At 40.5% G+C, this 12,073-nt stretch overlaps 1 protein-coding gene and 1 long non-coding RNA gene across 3 annotated transcripts in view; both read right to left on the bottom strand.

The window, feature by feature from the left end:
* Positions 1 to 1,102: 1,102 nt before the first annotated feature.
* Positions 1,103 to 2,691, bottom strand: LOC118338849. Its single transcript, XR_004797284.1, has 2 exons — positions 2,525 to 2,691; positions 1,103 to 1,314 (listed from the first exon to the last, which is right to left on the bottom strand). It is a non-coding gene; the product is annotated as an uncharacterized LOC118338849 (long non-coding RNA).
* A 5,000-nt stretch (positions 2,692 to 7,691) lies between these two features.
* The window catches only part of ptpn4a (protein tyrosine phosphatase non-receptor type 4a), a 37,485-nt gene continuing 33,103 nt past the window's right edge, over positions 7,692 to 12,073 (bottom strand). For both annotated transcript variants that reach the window (XM_035676751.1, XM_035676752.1), the window contains exons 22-26: positions 11,901 to 12,047; positions 11,138 to 11,266; positions 9,530 to 9,678; positions 8,779 to 8,914; positions 7,692 to 8,683 (exon numbers count right to left, since the gene is read on the bottom strand). In XM_035676751.1, the coding sequence (XP_035532644.1) occupies positions 8,291 to 8,683; positions 8,779 to 8,914; positions 9,530 to 9,678; positions 11,138 to 11,266; positions 11,901 to 12,047 (954 nt within the window). In that variant the 3' untranslated portion in view covers positions 7,692 to 8,290. The remainder of the gene's footprint in view (positions 8,684 to 8,778; positions 8,915 to 9,529; positions 9,679 to 11,137; positions 11,267 to 11,900; positions 12,048 to 12,073) is intronic.

The raw sequence follows: 12,073 nt of genomic DNA, 5'->3' as shown, positions 1-12,073 counted from the left end.
AAACCCATAAGGACCATTTTTGATTACCTTTTTTATTTTTATTATTATTATTATTATCATTATTATTATATATTTATTTATTATTATCATTATCATTATATATTTATTTATTATTATCATTATTATTATATATTTTTTATTATTATCATTATTATTTATTTTTATTTTTTATTAGCATTATTATTATTATATCTTTTTTTATTATTATTATTTTATTATATATTTATTTATTATTATTATTATTATTATTATTATTATTATTTACTTATGTATCATATTGTTTTGTTTTAATTAATTAATTTTGAATTTATGTACACTATTGTACACTATCTTTCTATGTATAAATATAAAATATAAATATAAAAAAAAGATATTCATACCCTCAGTTCTAAAAAAACTACACGACTTAAGCACTACATTAGGTTTTTCCCCAGCAGAAGCTCGGCGTTTGTCTGAAAGAAGTCGCTACAGAGGAACAATTAACACGATATGTGACGGCGGAGGAACGACAGAAGATAGAAGAGGGAGTAAGGAGGAGGAGTTCTGCTCTGTGTCCACTTGGTGAACAGCCCAACGTGTCATGTGATGAAGTGTGTTCTCCAGAGAGGATCACGGATTACAGGTGATCAGCGGCACTACTACACACGCGCACACACACACACACACAGTATATCTCCTGTGCTTCATAGTTAACGGCCATTTGACAGTGATTTTAGAGAGTATAATCCATTTCCTAGGCATTAACTGTCCTCAGCACTGCAGGCAGACCAGTAGAGACACAATGACAGACTCTACAGGTTAAGTATCTTTTGGTTCAGGTGTGGGATTTGTTTCTATTTATATTTAACATTTGGGTGTAAAAACACAACAGAATTTGCATTAACTACTTTTAAAACCGCATAAATACTCAACCTTTATGTACAGCTACTAAAGGTTTCTAACTGTCCTTTCCGAATATTGTGACACAATCGAGCACAGAAGAAACACACACGACCTCAAAGATGACGACAACAATCGGGTGTCTGGCTCGTGAATGTCCCGACTACTTCTCAATGAGGACGCACAACCCTGGAACGGCTGAACCTGCAGAAACCCTCCTTACCGGCAGGTCAACGCTGACGTCCGTCCCGTCCAGTAGGGACACGCGGCAGGTGATGATAGACTTTGCATCCCCGGCAGCAGGGATGTGCGTCGTGGCGCGCTGGGCCTCCCGCAAACGGCTCTTCTCTGCGTGTTTCCGGATGGAGCGCCGCCCCAGCGTCCTGCGCAGGAAACTCAGCATGACGGGTGCTCGAGAGGGTTGCACTACCACACCTGTACAGAGAAAAAGAAAAGACACATATTCAGACATTTAAAGGGTTCATTTTGTATTTGAGAACTTAAAAAAAGGCCTTTAAATTTGTTGCATGTGTAAAATGAACCTATGAAACATTTATGGGGGTGTGTGTCAGGTGGCTTGGGGATCAATAAAGTATGTATCTACTAAGATCACACACACATGAGATGCTAAGTGTGTTTTATTACAGTCTCTGTGTGCGGCATCAACTGGAAAAACACTGATTTGTTTGCTGTATCACAATATATTAGAAGTTAACATTTGCAAACTATCAAATATCTTCTAGATAATATTATTTGGTTTAAACATTTCTTCTGAAATAATAATAATTCTAAATAAATAAAATAATTTCTTTCTTAAATGTTTAAATTAATTGACAGTTGATGCTACAGGTGACAAATACAAATACTATTAATAAATAATTGTATATATCCAGTTAACGTTAATTTAACAGTGAGCCCCACTAACGACATAACGTTTCTTATCACCTAGGTTACCCGTTAGTTAACGTTACCATGGTTATCAACGATACCAGTAACGGCTAACGGTCGATTTTGCGTTCTAACGTCACTAACTTCTTTTAACGCAGCTAACGTAAACCTGGCGTCAGAACCTACAAGAATACGAATGTCGCCATAGTTACAAGAAGACAATTAAGAATAAAGAAGGCGTTTGAGATGGAGCTTTATTACATTATTAGCTGGGTTAAATTCGTTTTTAAAATAAAGTTAGGCAGCGTTAGTCGACTGTAAAGATGTCTAAACTTGCTCGCCATTTGTGGTTTTTCAGGTCAGCCAGATAAAGAAACCGCTGAGACACCAACGGTCTCTTCACCCCCCAAAAAACGGCTTTAAAATGTGTAAAATCCGCTGAAATAATGTGAACAAAGCAAACAAATAAATAGTTTAACCCCTTCGCGTCACAATTTGTAAAATCAGTAAAAGGCCCCTTGAAGTTACCCGATGTAAGCAAAGGCAACAGGTGTGCGCTCGTTTTACACGGCGGAGCTAACCGTCAGCAACGAACGCAAAGCAAATCCCCAGACTCCGAGCGCACAAGCGCGTCTCGCGCGGCAAAACAAACGCACCCTTTCCTTTTCAGACCCGAAAAGCTGGATCCGACATGTACACTTGCTCCGCAGCCACTTGTGGATCCGCGGAGGTCTTTGGATGAACAGGGGATACTTACAGAAACCTCCTGGTTATGAATTCACGGTTGAAAGCACGTCCGCTTGCATTGTAGACCGACTAAACAGCGACCTCGTACATTCCCGCGGGGTTTGTAACTTGTTTCTTCTCTCCCTTTTTCCCCCTCTGCGGGATGATTTTCTCTCCCAGGTCCCGACAAAAAAAAAAAAGTAGGAGGCAAAGAAAAAAAAAAAAAGCTCTCCTCAGGAAGTGACGTCACGATAAATCCCTGACAAAAACGTGATTAGCGTTTTTAAAGAGACACGCCTCTTTTTATCGAGCTGGTTTATTATTTATTTATTGTTTTTTTTTTTATTGTTTTTTATTGTTTATATCTAAAAGACCCCGACACTTAATTATAGTCGCATTGGCTGATTATATTTTTAAAAATTTTATTATAATTTGTTTTGGTCATAAAACATCTTAAAACATATTTGTTTTTATCTATTCTAACACACTGCATAACGCCTCGTATTATATTAGTATTATTGTTCTATCATATATTAGCGGTGGGTATTTCATTATTTTATTTTTTACTGATTGGGGTCTTTATTCTACCTCATTTCTATATGATTTGAATTGTCTTGACATTATGTAAGGCACTTTGTAACTTTGTTTAGAAAATAATTATTATTAATTAATAATAATAATAATAATGGCAAGTCCCATCAGATAGGGCTCCCTGGGACAATATTTAATAAAATGGGGGTTGTTTGTTTGATTTTTTTGGTCCGTGGTCTAATTTGACCACTGATGTAGTCCATCACTATTTGACAGCAGCACCCCCTTCTGGTTGGTTTGGGAATAATGGTTTAGAAATGTGGCAACAGACAATCAGACCTGTGGTTAATTTAGGGTACCAGAGTATGATAGTGTGTATAGAGTCAGGGTTTAAGAGTAGCAACTTTTCTCCCAATCAACATTTTATTTTTTTTAATGTTTTAAGAGTGACACTGTTCCCAGTTGTTGCCAAAATAAATCCCTAAATCTGACTCTTTATTGTCGCCATTGTATATATAAACAGGCCATATTTTTGTCTGCACAGAGAATAGAATAATCACTAACATGTATGTGGATGACACAGTGGCAGATACAAAGTGTGGCCTTTAACTAGTTCTACTGGATACTACAAAATGCACCTATGCCCTGCCCCACAGTACTAGTAATATCATCCTAATGCAATAAACCCATCATATGCTGATATATAATCCAGCTGTATTTACCATCTAAAGGCAAAGATACATTTAAGGAGGCCTCCTTGTATTAATGTAGGCCTCTAATGAACTGATATACCTCAGAAACTATGACGAATGTCTCTAAATCACTTGTAACATTTAAATCTTTTTTTTCCGCTTTGGAGCTTTAATCTACGGTAATAGCTCCCACTGTGGCCTTTGGCTCAATAATATCATTATAAAACAATATAGCTAGATACAAATGACTTAATATCAAATCATCTGACTTATAAATCTTTAAGGTTGGCTTACTTCATGGCAGCAGAAGCTGTTCAGTGGTTTGTTTCTTTAGAAATCCCCCTTAAAAAAAGTTATTTCCTCTTTCTTTGAAAACCTTCTCAGTCTTATTTTCATTGAAGACTGAAATTACAGAGATTGAGCAGTTTGGCTAACTTATGTGACTAATGGCTTCACTCTATTATTAAATCAATCTAAAAAAAAATCTAAATAAGTGACTCTGGTCAAAGTCTTCGGGCACTGGTGCGACCTTACATTGCCCAACCTCACTTTTACAGTGTGGAAAAGCAAGTTGATCTGAAGCCACGTCTCCATGCTTTGACAGACAAGCTTTAATTGTTCACAATCAAGCCTATTAGACATGTCCAAAGCACCGTAAAACCATGATACCAGAAAGAAACAAGCAACTGAGGACAAAAGGTTTTTATAACACAGGTAGGAGTTAACCAAGGGTATAATACGGTAAAACATTTCTCATTATTTTGTGTTTCATTATATATATACACTCGCTGTTATAGATGACGATTCAAATAAAACAAATTTTTTTTGAAATAGCAGTCTTGAAATACACACCATTTGTGTCACATTTGAATCATTCAAAAAGGAGAAAAAAAAACAAAAACAAAATAAAAACAAAATGTTTCTGCTCACAAATGATTTTCCCTTTTATTTTAAAGATTTTTTTTCATATACAACATTGTATTTACATGGTCTAGTATTATTTACACAAAATTAACAAGTGGCACTGTGTAGTTAGGAGTTCTTTTCTTTTTTTCTTGTTCCCTACTGGTCTTATTTTCAAACAAAATAAAAATGACAAATTAAAAAAAGAAGAAGAACATATTTTAACAATGCTTTATGTCTCCAACTTTTTCTTTTTTTTTTTGTCAGTAGCCTTACCTGCCACTCAGCCTTCTACAAAGTGCTGTCCTTTCCCTACCCAACTAGAGCTGTTTTCATCTTTACAAAAATACAACTAAACCCGAGCCCTCCCCCGTGTCTGGTCCCCTCCAAACTACCTTTGATCAGTACCCCTAAACGCACAGACAGTACCAATTATGTGTCAACAACAAAACACTTTCAACACAGACAGCTCATTGCTGGACATTTTGTGCAGTTGGAAACTCTGGCGGCCTGAATTTATCAATTATTAACTTTTCGCTGCATGGCCGATGTTTGTTTGTTTTTAATCTTCTTGTTGGAAATTGACAAAGCTTTGTGAACTTGTCATTGATGCCACTTTATCAGGAGGGCTTCCGCGTTAATTAATTTAGATTTGGTGGTAATTTCATTTGGTTGGCCCTGCTGCTGAATACACAAAAAAAACCTGATGATAAGAAGCCAGTGGGGGCTGAATGGTGTCTTTGTTCTTTTGATTATAAGCTCATGCATGCAGGGTCTGCAATGAATGTGCAACTGTCAATAAAAAATTTAAAAATAAAATAACATTTGAAACCAGTTATTCGGTCTGCTATTCGCTGGCTAGCTTCACTTTGTCCCTGTGTGGAAAACAAGCTTGATACTGCGCTACTGTACCCATGGTATTCTGCTCAGATGTGTCATTTGCCTTGAGGCCATGCAGAGAGAGTGGGATCCATGTATAATGATCCAAAAGAGAGGCATCTGGGGAAGAACAATGAGAAGAATGGATAGTGAATGTTGCGTGGGCTCTGCTGAAATGACTGATGTTGCCTGAGAGAAGGATTTAGGCAGATTTTTGGGAGAGGGCCGCACTAAAGGAGGAATTAAAAAAACAAAATAGTGAAGAGGAAAAGCTGTTTCTAGACTCTTCTTGAGCCACCTCTCCATGTGGAGAAAAAAAAAGTATGATTCAGCTGTATGAAAGGGAGGTATGAGAATGGTTTGAAATGTTTCACAGGGAAAGATTCAGACTAAAAGTTTACTCTCCAAGGAGGCTCTATCTGCGTTTCTTCAGAAAAAACTTGAGATCGGGGGTTAGATTAGGTTTGTGGCTTTTTACGGCACAACCTTTTCATTCCAGTTAACGGACAAGCAGGCTTAGACCAGACAGCTAACCAACTATGTTAGAAATGGAGGAGGGAGAGGTACAGTGAGAGATAAAGACTGAAATCTGAGTCCAACACCACACACACACACAACAACTCTCTCACCCTCACAGCAGTAGGTTTTTTCAGCAGAATCCATGGAGGAGCCAATGACAGCAGGTACTGAAGCAGCCGATAAGAAAAATGTCTCAAATTGTGAAGAGGCTACACTTCATTCCACGCTGCTTTGTAAAGAACAATGGCAGCTTAACCTGCACTGAGACAAAAAAAAAAAGGACTCCAAGCAAACTTGATGGGCTGGGGGATTTGTGAATTAAAAATTCAGTCGTACAATTATCACCTTAACCTTCTCTCTGCTATAAAAAAAACTGTTGCCTTAAATTAAAAGTACCATTGGGATAAGATCAATAAAAAAGGTTAAAGTATTGGGGTTGATGTTCCGTTGTGCCTCTTTGAATAATAAAGTGTTCTCTGGCAGGACAATTAGGGCGATTTAGAAAAAAACTGAACAGCAAAGGTTTGGGGTTTACCCCTCCAATGCCTCTGACCCTTTTTCTACAAAAAAAAAAAAAGTTTAATGAGGAATGTTAACATAATTAGTCTTACCGTTAATGCTATGCTAGCGGTTGCTCACCAAAGCCAAAAATAATAAGTCTCAATGCATGGTGTGGCAAAAGATCTTGGGTTTTGCTTCATGTTTACAGGATTCAAATTGTGAGGGGTCGTTTGCGAGTGGCTTTAAGTCATGGTTTTTACCATTTCACACTAAGGGCTGAGATCAGTTTCATGTTCATTCAGCATCACATTTTATTAGTTTGTGTGAAACCTTGGGTGGGTGGGGGGGCGGGCAAATACTGATTGCATAAAAAGTCGAGCAGTTTTCAACCACTTTAATGACCTACCTTTGACCACTATTTGACTTGTGTGAAAGGTGAGCAAGACACGTTTGGGTTGCACAAAGTTCTCCTCGCTCTGGGGGAAACCACTGAGCTTCACATGCAGCGGGGCTTTATTATCAGTGTCTGGCTCAAGGACACTTCAGCAGGGACCCTTGCTGCCCACTTCATCAGTTGCAAGTGACCTGTAGGTTTGACTTAACTATTAACTAAATATGAATTTGAAGAAATAAATGAACTAACCTCAGCCTTGTTTCTTAGCTTTGTATCAGCCACGACGGCTGGGAAAACAGTTTAGATTGTAACTCAGAGAGGCCGTGTGTCGACTGGGGCCCCTCTTTACGACACTCTTAAATTTCCTTGTGTTGAATTAATAATGCGATGTGACGTTAATCTGTTTGCTCATTACATCTGACAGTGAGAGGTCTGTAGTCGTAGAGCAACAGTAGCCGTCGTGACCGAGTGAAAGAGAGGTGCCCAGTTAACACAGGCCCTGAGGATTGTAAACCAGTTATGTTCTTCACCATGCCAAACGATGGCCGCTTCAGAGCGTGTGTGTCTGTAAGCTCACAAACACAGCACAAAGTAGGATAAAGAATAAAACTTGCCACAGCATTGAACAAGAGGTGAGACACAAAGTGCTTTCAGCTGTCCATCTGTCAGTCTGTGCTGTCAGAAACTTAGACAAGAAAGCTGAGAAAGATAAAAACCAAGTACAATAAATTAAATCACTGTTTTTTTTTCCACAAAAAGCAGAAGAAATGAAGAAGTAGTTAGAAGAAGAGGAATCGCACTACTTAACTACCTAAGATTTAATCAGGAAAGCATGAAGCTCTAGATTCATACAAACAAACATACAAGTTTTTTTTTGTTCAGTGGACAGGGTTTGACACAAACTAAAACACAATAAATACTCTCTGAGGAACAAAAGATAAGGTATATCTCTTTATCAGCTAAAAGGACACTAAAAAAAAGGCAGGTCCGTCTGGCAGACTCGCTCAGAAGGGGACAGGGCGACCCTTTGGGGGAAATAAAACGGGGGGGAAAAAGCTTTCCATCAAGGGGGGCAGCCCTTCCCCTTCGTACTTATGGCACTACAGCAATTCCCCATCCACATTTTATTCTCTCGTACTTTTATCTTTTCATTCTTTGAATACTTTTTTTCTTTCCCCTGAACATACAATATCCCCTAATGGTACCTATTCAACACAGCTGGGTTTCTTTTTTTATTCTAGCTTGTCCGTGATTTTCACGTTTGTTCGTTTGTTTTGTCTTTTTTCCGGTTTTTGTCAGCATAAAGTGCAACAGTGCTTTTGTTCTCTTCTCCGACCACCTGGCCTCCCCCTGGTGACCCCTGATGACCCGTCAAAAGTCACGGGTTAGCGGATTCAGGTTCAGGGTTCACGCTGGTCTCACTGGTCACGCTGGTGGCGCTTGCGACGCTCGGCTCCTCCACTTCCTCCTCCTCTTCGTCCTCCTCGTCCTCCCCCTCTTCCGTCACTTCTCCCACATCCAGCACTTCCACCTCTTCGTCGTCGTCGTCCTCTTCATCCAGACCTCCTTCCAGCAACTCCACCGCTGCCGCCTCCCCTTCCTCCGTCGCTGCCCTGTCTTCTCCTTCGCCTGCTTTCTGCTGCTCTTTCTTCTCGTCGTCCCTCTCCTCGTCCACCTTTTCTCTCGGCTGGTAGACAGCGGTCTTGAGTGGTTTGACCAGGCCCTCCTCATAGACTTTCAGGATGGCCTCACATACAAAGCGGTACTGGCTCTGATGGAGAGACGGAGAGAGAGAGAGAGATGGTTTAGCGGATGGTTTAAAGAGCCTGGGGGCAGCTGGACAGACATATCGATGCGTATACATACAGGCGTTTGGATCATCATGGCCCTCTGGTCTCTCATGGTCCTGACGATATCTAGAGGATAAACTGGCTGGCCGCACTCCATTAGACACAGTGCTGTCTCCATGGTGATCAGAACCCCTGTCCGACCAATCCCCGCACTGGAAGAAAAGACGAACGACAAAGATTAGAGTTTAAATCTTTAAACACACAAATCAGCTGATTATGGATTCACCACTACAAATTAGGGCTGTTGCAGTGATTCACGGTGGCTCAACAGCACGGTGTGTGTGTGGTGTATGTTGATGTTTAATGTTTGCTAATGACTTTTTAAGAGGTTCATCTCAATACCTAATTACCTGCAATTTCCCTCCTCCTGCCTCCTGGATCTGTGACCCTGTTACTGCCGACTTTAAGCAGAATAAGCTAGCCATGGAACGCAAATACACAACCGTGACGGATTGGGATATTTAGCAAACCGGTCAGCTTTTTCTACTAAAAGACTGTGTTTCCAGTCAGGAGTGAGGCGAAGCTATCTGACTTTCTCCTGTGTGCTATTGTAATCCTGGGTTGTGAACTGAGGGATACTGAGTAGCTGATACTACATTTCAGACGGCTGTCTTCATACTGAACATGACGTGATCATTTGAGGTCACATGTGGTTGTGGTGGTGGCTTGCAATCCCCTGGGGTTGGCTCGTCAGTAGTGCTGTGCTTCATTATTGCAGTTATTGCAACAGGCCCACTACAAATAATTCACACAAAGAACTACTGTACCTGCAGTGTACCACCATCGGCTGGTCCTGTCCGGCCCGTTTGGTCCGTACCAGAGCCACAAAGTCCAGGAAATCAGTGGAGTCATCAGGGACGCCGTGGTCCGGCCAAGCTAGGTACTGAATCTGGGTGAGCTCTCTCTGCTGCTCACTCTGAACACACACACAGAAGGAAAAGGAGATAAGAAATGACTTTATATTATATTTTAATGTCTTCCAGGAAAGCTTCTTTAGTTTTAGAGGCCTTGGAAACGAACTGAGAGCATTCACTATCGCCTCAGTCAAGACCCGAGCTTCCTGAGTGATTAATTGTTCTCAGATATCACTCATACTCAGAACTGGTTCAATGCAGGTTCTTGTATTTCATGTGGGCAACCTCCTAGCATGTTTCATTGAGCTCTGTGTCCTAGGGGGAGACTGCACAGCCGCCCTGTTTGTGTAATTATGGCCTTCAAACATGTTATGAAACGGGTAGTGTGAATAACAAACTGGCTTTATTTGTTCCACTCTGCTGGACCACTTGGTGATTCACATTGTTCTTTCCCGTTTCATGAAACACCAGATACTGATGACAACATTTTCTGCGGCTCTACAACTAAAATGTACATCTTATGTTGCTGCAATCAAACTATAAATAATTTAAAAAAAAGATTTAAACCCAACAGGGACACAATAATGATGGCTTACACACACACAGAAGCTACAGCAGATAACTACTGACCACTGTTTCATGTGCCACGCAGAACCCGTGTGTTCCTCTTTAATATTGCCTCGCCGCATCGCCATGGTAACACATCTATCTCCATGGCAACAATCACAGGCAGAGGAGAATGCTAATTGCCTCCTACTACAGCCATATATCTCAAAAGGCCACGATGCATGGGCAACACACAGAGAAGTAATCAGGAAAACACAGGCAGCAGGAAATGGCGAGGAAACAGCAGGAACATTTGATCCTCCATTAAAAGTTAATTTTCAATTAGATTTTGTCCTCAATGCCGGCATGGTAGATGCCCTTTTACATATATTACAGAAAAAAAAAGACAACGATATCGCACCATTCTGCATCCGAAAACCTTCAGTTTAGAGGAATGAGATAAAAGTTCACCGTAACGCGTTGAAGTTTAACTGTGAGCTTCAAAAGGCTTCAACATCAAAATAAAACAAACTTACATTCTCCCTGGTTTTTTTTTTAAAACTATCTTCGTCCCACTCTCTGCTCCTCTCTTCCTCTGTTTGGTTCCTCTGTTCTCGCTCTCTCTATTTCAGCAATGTGACTGACTGGGGTGGTTGGGGTTGTCATGGTAACCAGATCCCAAAACGTGGCCCGCATGCAGCAAGCAGGAGCCAGAAAAAGAACAGCCCACACTGGTCACTATGGCAACACACCTCCTCGGGGTCCTCAGCGGCTCATCCTTTCCTGAGACGCTCGGTCCCTCTCTTTGATTGGACCCGGCGTCTCTCTCTCTGCGTTGCCTTCGCCCTCCTCCCCAACCTCCTCTTCTATATCTGCTTCACCTTCACTCTCTTCTTCCCAATTTCCCTTCCCCCGTTTGTCCACCCTTTTTTTTTTTTCTTTCTATTTTAAGTGTGTGTTTGCGTGTGTATTTACCGGTGTGTGCACTAGAGTCATCTCCCGGACCAGGAAGGCAGAGTTGCCCTCTTCATTGTGGCACGTTACTGTAAAGTCTCCGTAGGTGGCGCTGCTGTCTGGATTGGGCCAGTACTGGTGACACTTGACCTACAAACACACACAAAAGTATTCCGTTTACAACTGAACGTCTAATTTACTTAACAGGTCACGACTGTTATTCTCAGCTCAGGGGGTCAAAGGTCAGGCCAGTGGCATGTTTCACCTTTTAAATTAGCCATCTGTTTGCTATTATGTTCAATACACAACTATATAGCATATACAATGCATTCAGTCCATCTGGACTAATGAAAGGTGGACTGAATTCAATTCTTAACAAAACAATTCTTTCTAATTTTATAGAAATTTGCATGTACGCGTTTTTGTTTTTTAAATTCACACCTGGTTTGAGGACTAAAGGAGTTTTAGTTCCATTGTTTTCACAGTAAAACATCTTTTACTCACTTTGTGTATTTTATAAAAAATGCTCAAATAAACAAGTTGCAGAAACTCCTTTTTGCAGTAAATAAAGTATTTTTAAGTGTCTCACTTAGACATGCATTTAATGATACAGATATATCAGTACCAAACAACCTCACTCACACTCTCCTAATGTCTGAGTTTATAGTTGGATCTAACCAATTGCACATGTACAGTAAAGTTTTTTCTGAATGGAAACATTAACAGTGAAAACCTATTTCTGAACATGCTGCAGTCCTTGTCTTTGAAGAATTCTTCTACATACCCGCCCCCTTTCGACTTGAGTAGTTAGCATGACCACCATAGATGAGCCCTGCTCCCATGTCATTTGCCAGAAGTCGGGGCAGGTGTTGGGCAGCGGGCCCTGGCATGCTATGTAGCGGTTGATCAGACTGGAGGCTGGAATCTCCATCTACAGAGAGAAAGAGAGACACAGAG

This window comes from Morone saxatilis, unplaced genomic scaffold, assembly GCF_004916995.1.
Source record: "Morone saxatilis isolate NCDOM2014 unplaced genomic scaffold, NCSU_SB_2.0 Contig5, whole genome shotgun sequence".
NCBI classification, from domain to species: Eukaryota; Metazoa; Chordata; class Actinopteri; family Moronidae; genus Morone; species Morone saxatilis.
This window is presented reverse-complemented; position numbering and strand designations above follow the sequence as displayed.